Source organism: Siniperca chuatsi, linkage group LG14, assembly GCF_020085105.1.
Source record: "Siniperca chuatsi isolate FFG_IHB_CAS linkage group LG14, ASM2008510v1, whole genome shotgun sequence".
NCBI classification, from domain to species: Eukaryota; Metazoa; Chordata; class Actinopteri; order Centrarchiformes; family Sinipercidae; genus Siniperca; species Siniperca chuatsi.
Genome location: NC_058055.1, coordinates 21,351,118 through 21,360,700, shown reverse-complemented (window position 1 = coordinate 21,360,700; position 9,583 = coordinate 21,351,118). Strand labels below are relative to the sequence as shown.

Below are 9,583 nucleotides of genomic sequence, written 5' to 3'. Positions count from 1 at the left end.
GTTGCTGTGATGTGACATTTAGAGGACAGTGAGAGGTGAAGGTGCATGGACAACTTTCTTTTTTTTTGGTTTATAGGAATGCTATGTTAACATTACACATTTTAATTTAATCTTTCAGATGATGGTTTGCATTTTAATTCAAGCTTTCATTGACGGCAGTTTTTGTCTAGAGGTGCAGAATATATGACAAAATGGTGCATTCAAAACATGTTGCAACACAGTAAGGGTTAGTTGATATCTCTTTTAAACACTAAATTAAGCAGATAACTTAAGACAGAAAAGTACTCTTTATCCATGGTACATTTCAGCACTTGAATGCGCCCGACAAAGTGTACACTTTACGTCCGAAATTGAAAATTAAGAAGTTTTACGACGAGGAAGCACTTGAAAGCAGCATCTCTACATGACCCACAAGCGCGCTCCCGGCTTTACGTGGCTACTCCTCCTCTACGCCGTACGTGCGCGTACCCCTATATCGCGTGGTGGAGATCATCCATATTGCTGCTAGTGGTGGAGTTAAGGTTGTAATCCTGAGAGGCCCTCGGACACGTTTCTTTATTTTTATACATGTTTTAATCCAGCGCGGACTACTCTGTGTCTAGACTGAAGCTCTTTTGGTCGAGGAGCGACAGAGGAGCGGCAGACTCCGCGGAACAACTTCACATTTCCTTGAAATTGAAGGCGAATTCGGGCCGGGGGGAGGACTGGTAATCCTGAGGGGGGAAGAAAGACGGCGGTGGGAAATGGCCACTCAGGTGGAGACTCTCCTGCCCGGCAACCCGCTTGCCAAAGCGGAGGAGCACGGTAAAGTGATCCGCGGTGAGCCGGAGGAAGAGGAGGGCGGCCAGGGCGACGGGGCCAAGCGGCAGACGGGTGTCGCCGATCAGGGGAGCAGCAGCGGCAGCAGCAGCCCCGGGCAGGGAGGGACCCCCGGTACGGAGGAGCAAACCTCCAAACAGGCGACAGAGGAGAGCAAAGGGGGTTGTGACAGCGACGACAAGCAAAACGAGGAAGGTGTTAAAAGCAGCAACAGAAAGGAGTTTACTGAAGCTCCCCCGCCCAAGGTGAACCCGTGGACTAGGAAAATGAATGCGGTGACCGTGGTCAGCGTGAATGGACAAGCACACCACGGTTTGTACCCTCCCTACATGTTGATTTCACTGGCTGTCAGTGTTGTGTTGGTGTCTGTCCGTGCAGGTGTGGTCACACGGGATGTCCGAGCAGCTGTCACAGGGGTCAGATAGCATTTATTGAACCAAAAAGAGCCATGTTAGTGTCTAAACAAGCCCCTTGTCTGAGGTCGCCCTGCAAGCTGGTTATATTTGGAGTAAATGCCCCCCCTCCTCCCAGTTAAGGCTATTCTTGGAGCTGATTGCACAAGGAATCACACCCTTTAAAAAAAAAAAAAAAAAAAGTTAAAATGCTCCAAATGATTCATCATAGAAGTCAGTGTTGAACCCCTTTAATCACTAAGCCATATTAACTTTACTTTTGGTGTATTTAAAAAAAACAACCCAAATGTTGTCTCTGCTTCTCCTTAACCATAATTTGAAGAGTTTAAAGGTGTAATTAAGGGATTCTGTTCCCAAAGAGATTTTAAATAATAAAAAACAGTCCTTTCATGGATACGTTGTGTTGTCGTGCAGTGGTTGGGTTGCAAAGTTGCTGTGCTTGTGTCATCACACCAGACAACCTGTGTTAATTTCAGTGGAGCACGTTTTTGGTGTATTTTTATTTATAAAGGGTGTGGGGGGGTCTTATTTTCAGCAGTGTCACCGTGCATACTGGCTGCAGTGACTGTAAACGTTCAAGTTAGGATAAGTAGTCAAGAGTAGCTCAAATGTCCTTATGTTTAGCCTGCTTTATCGCCATGCCCCCCTCCTCCTTCTCCTCCACCTCACATCCTGCCACCCAGACAGTCCAACCTTAGCGACACACCAACGTATTGCTCGCCAAATATTTAAACTGGTGTTTACTGCTGTTTACGCGTTTGTTTTGAGGCATGTTTCGGCGTACAGCCACGGCAGACATTAATGAGGCATCCGCCGATGTCTCGCATTGCATCAGTTTGATGAAAAACCACGAGCTTGGCCGGCTGTGTAGCAGCTTAGCCAGCTAACAATAGCACACCGACTCTCCTTTGGCCTAGCGCGTCGTCAAGCCCTTCCCACTCAGATGTTAGCTTAGCTTCCAAGTTGCTACTCCACTTCCAGTCACTCTGTGTAAAACATGTCAGCTTTTAATCTGTCTAAAGATCGCTTCTCGACACCGAAACACGACCCAACGTGAAACATCTGCTCGTTTTAATCTGTAAGAAAATGAGCAGGTTTGTTATGAGACGTCACGTGTTCACTCCACGTGTTCCCCGAGAGAAAGGCATGGGCGCTGCTAGCTAGCTAGCTAGCTGGCTAACTTCATCGGATCGGTGCAAACACAGAGACCAGATATCATTTCGAGGTTGCCCTGTGTGAGACAGTCTGGTTGTTTCGTGGTTGATAACCCGGTTGTCATGTCGTGTATCTGTTGTCAACGTAAACCCGGCTCCTGCCTGCTTGTCCACCCAGCTAGCTATCGTTAGCATGGAAGCTAACAGGCGAGAGTCATAATGGCTGCTGCATGATCTCACACTGGTCCAGGTTAAAAATTACAACTAATTATGTTGTGTCTTAAAAATACACACAGGGGGTTTCTCAACTTAAGGGCTGGTTGCCAAAATCAAAGTCACATTAATCGATCATGTGGAGTGATTAATGGTGATGCACATGGAGACAGCTCCCCTTCTCTGCTCTGTGTCAAGGCAACGTGGTGTCTTGCCTCACAGCCATGTGTGCTTTTTGTCCTGGACAGGTCATCATGGTTCTGATGCTTGTGTTGCCCTTTTGTTTGCCAGCTGGTTTATTTGCTTTGCTGAAACATGTGTAAACTAATGTAGACTTTAGATTCTGTGTACATCCTGTACCCTGAAACTGGAGCCATCTGGGTGGGTTGGATGGATGTGCTCCAAAAGCTGTCACATCAGCAAGTAAACCTGGCTGGGAGCCATAGTTTGAGATAACCGGACAGTAGTGCCTCTTTTTTATGTAGCATTCAAAGACCAAAATTGGTTAGATGCTAATGGTAAGCTAGATTGTCAGTTGTGTGTTTTAGAGATTGTGTGTGTTTTTTTTCCCTTGTGAACCCGTTTTACAAAATGTCAACCGTCTACTTTGTCATCACAGGTTGTGTGTTTATGAATTGTGAGCAGTTGAATCAAATAGTGAATTGCCCTTCTCATGTTGTTAAATTTGAATAATTTGTGGAGACATGAAGAGATAAAACCATAAGGTATTTCAAAAGGACAAAAGTAAAGATGTGTCACTGTATCAGAAGGAAATCTGTTTCATCTTTTAGTGTGAGTGTAGCCTAAAATTTAGCGATACTCAAAAGTTTTACTGTTTTTAAAGTTATTTTCTTAAGATGGTGGCACTCTCTGTAAAGTTTGTCCTTTCATTTTGGTCAAAATGATTGTTCACTAACCAAAAAGTAAGAAGTCCTTTTTAACGGGTAAAATGGTCTCTAATCAGTTATGTGTACTCTGTGTGTCCTTGAACAAGATCCTGGACTCGTGTCCTGGATAAGAACACCAGCCAAAAGGCTGAATATGTATTTCCACGGCCCACGCAGCTTGTTTTAGTTTTAGGATGAGTATGTTACTGTATGTGACTTTAATTTGTGGCAAGAGAAGGGTGGATTTGGGTTTTGAATAAGCAGCACATTTTCACAATCGCCTCAGGCATGTCCCTACTGACTGGGTTTACTGTTGATTGTTGGGGAAATATTTTAGCCTAAAGGATACAGTGGCAAGCACGTCACCAGCATGCTTTTATTTGTGGCTGCAGAGTTGGCTTTAAATTCTGGAATTGGACAGCTGAGCTTTTATCTTAACATAAAACACACAGTATTAATATATGTAAGACATGGGCTAAAACCTACCACATAAATTCCCATAACTGTATATAAAGTGACAACATAACAATAAAACCTGCCTGATCTCGTCACCTGTCAAAAAAGTTAGATAAAATGATTCAGAGAGTAGACTCCCCACTATTTGGCTCCTAGTAATATTAGTAGTAAACATGACTGTGACTGTCTCGTCTCCAGGGTGTGTGGCTGCATTCTTCATACTGTCAACAAAAAACACCATTGACATTAACAACAGGCTGGTCTGTTTTTAAGTTATAGTTACATTCAGGTCACCAAAATGCGTGGCGTGTGTCCTTGAAGCCGGACAAATGTGTTCCATAAAACATTTGCAAAGCTGATTTTTAAAACAATTTTAAATGTGCATTGTTTACATCCATGTTTGCTTGGTAGCAGTCATCTATTTCACTGCCTTTGTTGGTGTATTTCTTTTCTTTTTTGTTGTGTGTTACTACCACCAGCAGAATGGCGTGAAACGGGCAGCAGGAATGTGCACCGAGTCGCTTGTGCACGATACAAACAAAACTACGACCCACTTGTAAAAACATTGCTCCATAGTGCTACTTTTGGTCTAAAACTCCACAATGTACCTTGAAGTTGCGATCACACCGGATTTCACTCCTCATTAATTTATATGAGGAACAAGGTGAAACGTATTAGTCAAGTCAGTTTTATTTATGTAGCCCAATATCACAGATTTTCCTCAACAGGCTTTATATCTGTACAGCATACAACACCCACTATCCTTAGACCCTCCATTCAGATGAGGAAAAGCTCCCTAAAAAAACCCATTTAATGGGGAGAAACCTCAGGAAGAGCAACAGAGGGGTCCCTCTCCCAGGACGGACAGACATGCAATAGATGTCATATGTATTAGCTTCTGGTTATGAGTCGACCTGCCTCTTAAGCTTTGCACAGAGTTCAGTCTGTTTTGAAAGTTTGACAAGCGAAATTACAAGGCTCCTCAGCCAATTAACCTCTCATTCTGGAAATATTGATTGTTTATAAATAATGCAAGAAGCAGAGAAGGAGGGATGCTGCTTGGCTGCAGGGAGTGCAAGGGAAGTGACAGTAAAGTGTTTGAAAAGAAGCTGTATAATTTACGGCTTGATGGATTGCTGTTGTTAGCCCTGCCTGCCTCGCTAGCTACCGCAGCTTATGCTTACAACCCTGTCCACACGACTTCCTGTCCTGCCTGCCTTTCGCCACACCATGCGACTTAATTTCAGCAGGTGAAATCCGGTCTGATCGCACTATTACAGGGGCAGCTTGGCCTGTAGTGTTGAAGCTGGTCTGACATTTACATTTCTGGCATTTAGCTGAATCACTACTCAGTTTGTGATAGGTCATGTGACACTGTTTGTGCAGTGGTGATGTACTGCGTTCATTACACCAACAGTAGGTTGTTTTATATGTTTCCCTGAATGTTAGAATTAGTTACAGAGATGCCACCAAAGGCAATGTAGAGCAGTTGAACAGAAACAGTAAGGCAGTAGGGCAAAACCGAACCTGATGCAGTCAGGGTCCTTTTTATTATTCTGTCTTGTTCATGTGTTTTAGTAAACCTAAATTGGGTTCAGCACACCTTTTCAGTATATTTTAAAAGGTATGGTTCAGAATTAATTTCCCAAACAAGTAGGCTCAGTCACACTGAACAGTTTAATGTCTTTATTCATCGGTATTTTGGTCCCTGAGGGAGTTAATGGTGAATTAGTGATAAATGCTAGCAGAGGTGTTGCCACAGAACAAGAGTACCAGTGTCTTTTTATAAGCAGACCTTCCCTGCTTAAATTTTTCTCCCAAGTTCTTAAACATTATATTTTATTCATTCAGTTAGATGAAACTGTTAAAATTCAGTTAGATGGTGAAACATCCAGGCTGCAAAGAAAAGCAGTGCAAACATTTGTTGTCAGCTGATTCTCACAGCAGTATTGGTGGTAGCAAAATCTAATTTGCTGCAAAAGAGAACATACTGAGTAAAACATGCTACAGTTGATCAGACAGTTCAGAGCACAAAATTATCTCTAACTGCCAGCAAAATGTAGCCACTTTGGTTAAGTAAGTTAGTTTCCTGTCCTGTTGTGGCACCTGTTGCTTTACTGATGTAAAGCGGTGTTCAGACTGAAAATAGCCCCACAGCCAAAAAAACCAAAAACAAGGTGCAGCCCTTGTGTGCTGTTACAGGTACCAGCGAGGAGATGAAACATGAACCAGGAGGTCAAGTTTGAAGGCTTCACAGATCCCAAGACATTGTACAGCATTTGAGAGAGAAACAGAGAGAAATGTCTTGATGAATTACATTTGAAAATAACCAAATTGGAACCCGGCCCCAGCCCGACAGTTTGTCAGGAGTCTGGACCTGTGAGGTTCAGGTAGCAGAACTCTAACAAATTCTGGCTATAACATGCTGTACGTGACAGTGTGATAGTTAAACTCTGGTGAGTGAAAATATATAGAATTCATTCTATATATCATATATTCATTCATTCATTTATTCATTCAGTCATTCATTCTTTTTAACACCGCACACAGGCTTCCGGTTGTTTGTATGATGTTACTGTAATGCTTGGTGAATGAGTGCATGGGGTGTTTCCTTTATGCAGGACTGGAGATGCTCTACAGCCGCAGCATTGTGTAATGTAGCTCCTGTAAGCAGTGCAGAAGACTGAGTCTCTTTTTTTAATTTTTTTATTTTATGTTTTTTTTTAACTCATGACATAAACAAACATATCTGATTAGAATCCCTGAGCAGAACATTTTACTTTAGAAAAGTAGACTTCACTGCTCTCTAGTGTAGACTAGCCTAACCTATGTAGACATAGGCGCAGTGTGGTATAGGTGTTAAGCAATTCAGTATTTTGGCTTTGGTATCAATTTAAAGCATGAGAACAAAAAATTTTAGTTATTTTTCTACAAGAGGGCTGATTGGACTGGGATACGGAGATGATGTACACAAATGTTTTAGAGATAATGAACATGTATCCACTTGTTCCATTTGAGGTATTGATACTGACTACAGCCTTATTTAAAGTCCATTTTCTTTTTGCTGTTGTGAAGAATGCGCACTGACATGCAATCCATGGTCAAAGAATCAGGAATGATAAATGTAGGTTCAGCTCGATGCATTAACATTCCTTTAGCTTGTGCATGAACCTTAATTAACACTTGCTAATGCAGCCCTCTCTGTTTGAAACTCTGGGTGGAAAGGGACTGTTGAATGAAACCTTTACACAACATGACTTTTATCTAGTTTACAAATTAACAACAGCTTTTGGTCTGTGAAGGGTCGTCTTAAACTTAAAATAAAATAAATAACTTAATATAAAAATGAGAAACAGCAGCTAAGGAGTTGTGAATTTTCTACGAGGCAGCTATGATATGATTTTGGCAACACTTTGCTTTGACTCCCTCTAGCATTTATGAGCAGGATAAAAACATGCTGTATAACACACTATAATGGAGTTATAAGCAGATACAAGCACTTATTAATGTATTTGCCAACTATAAATCCTTCTGTGGGCACCCATAATTGCAGGCATATTGACAACATAGTAAAATGCTGAAAAGTTGTAATAATATAAAATGTCTTAATGGGAGAAGTTATAATTGTTGACAAATACTGTACATTAATTCACACTTTAAAAAAAAACAAACATATTTTTGACATGAAAGCCTCCACTGTGTGCATATGGCTTTCTTGTCAGCTCTAAATGAAATTATGATTTTTAAAGACTCTGAAGTGCGTGATGTTTGAAGCTGCTTGGGATTCCTGCAGCAGTTGCTTCTACAGCAGGGCTTCACAGAATCAGAGGTTGCTGTTTCAGAATTAGCATGGACGCCTCGCTTATCTCCCACATCTGCTCTGTGAATCTTGTCCTCTTTGTTGTGGCTGTGAAGAGGCAGACCCTCTCCTACCGTCATCAGACACCTCGGGCTGGTTATAGTCAGGGTTTTTTACAAGGTGTCGGGACCCGGCAATGGTCACGAACCTGGAAGCAGTGCTGGCGCGTGAATGGAATGGAAGTGGAACTGTTGGACAGGACAGACTGCCACCGCCGTTATTGCTGCTTCTTAATGGGTGTTTACTGTGTTGATGAGCGCTCAGCTGATTGGTCAGTCTGTGGAAATTATGTTTTGTCTTTATGTTTGCAGGTTAAGGTGGAAGTTGATGCCTTCTGTTTGACACACATCTAAAGTGTCATTGCTTTTATTTTTAAAACCGTCCAATTCTCCCCTAATGTTGACTTCCAAATATTTGTTGTTGGTTCTATAGAGCACATTTGTTTCTTTTTTTTAATCTATGATACATCTGTTGGGTGCTTTAACTCTTATGACTCATTTCACAGAGTAATATCAGAGAAGGTTTAGAAGAGAGACGGTTCAGTTAAGAGTCTATTCACTTAAATGGGAGAAGTGAACGTGAGCACAGATTATGAGCGATTCTTTCGCCCCATAGTCACCAAAGTAAATATTGGACCCATTTTTCACAAGCCTTTCGAACATTCTGACACTAAAATGGCATTTTGTAGACAAACAAATAAGGAGAAAATTAACTTTGTTTGAGACCTTTCTCTCTCAGCAACACACTCACTAGATCTGGCAACAACTCTGTTGGCAGAGACGGTTCAGAGAGTTATCAGTTGTAAAAGTTATTAAAGTTTGTTGTTTACCGATAACATGCAAGCACAACCCAATATGCTTTCATCCATCCACACGACGTTCACAATACTTCCAAACGAGGAGGGGGAGAGGCGACTACGCCCACTTAGGAGACAGGAAGTGTATACCATTTCATGCCATTGGCACAACTTAAAAGGTTAACTTCTGTTAGAGCATCTTTGGTAATATTATAATATAATACAGTATTATTATGTATAGGGGGATTCCTTCTGTAACACGCAAGTTCTTAAAACATGCAACACACCACCGGTAGGTCAGTCAGTATAGACATTGTTCAAACCCACAAAACTTTATTGTAAATTCTAAAGGAGATCCCAAAGTTTCCAAAAATACCAAATGTAATGCAGAAGTTGGAGGAAATGTGTCTGAAATGATGCACAAGACATGTAGAATATTTAACATTCTTGGCTTTAAATATTTCACTCAGTGTAAACATCATATAGCTTCATTTAATAGCTGGAACAAGATAATAAAAATAAATAAATGTGATGTAAAATAATTTTTCTGATCTTAAAGGTTAATACTGTAGGGGGGGTTCATGTGTAATGTCAACACCCGTTTTGCCGTTGCCATGGGAAGCAATGAAAACTATCATACAAACAACAAAACGATATATAGTATTTGAGTCCATTCAACTATATTTATTTTGGTAACTGTTTGCTTTGAGCTTATATTTTTCCTTCTTGTACTAACAGTTTGAACAAATGTGTCCAAGGATTTTCACACATCTTGAGTAGCATTAAAACCTTCCAAAGACAAAGATATTACTAGAGCTGAAACAATTAATCGATTAGTTGATCATCAGATAATTAATCAACAGTAATTTTGCTAATCGATTAATCATTTATCAAGCCAAAATGTAAAACATTCTCTCTTCAGCTTCTCAAATTAAATGATTTATTGCTTTTCTCTGTTTAATATCATTGTAAATTAAATAGCTTTG

The 9,583-nt window shown here is 41.1% G+C and overlaps 1 protein-coding gene across 5 annotated transcripts in view; it reads left to right on the top strand.

Moving 5' to 3' along the window:
* Positions 1-459: 459 nt before the first annotated feature.
* Positions 460-9,583, top strand: part of larp1 (La ribonucleoprotein 1, translational regulator) — a 57,561-nt gene continuing 48,437 nt past the window's right edge. For all 5 annotated transcript variants that reach the window (XM_044223245.1, XM_044223241.1, XM_044223244.1 and 2 more), the window contains exon 1: positions 460-1,131. In XM_044223245.1, the coding sequence (XP_044079180.1) occupies positions 744-1,131 (388 nt within the window). In that variant the 5' untranslated portion in view covers positions 460-743. The remainder of the gene's footprint in view (positions 1,132-9,583) is intronic.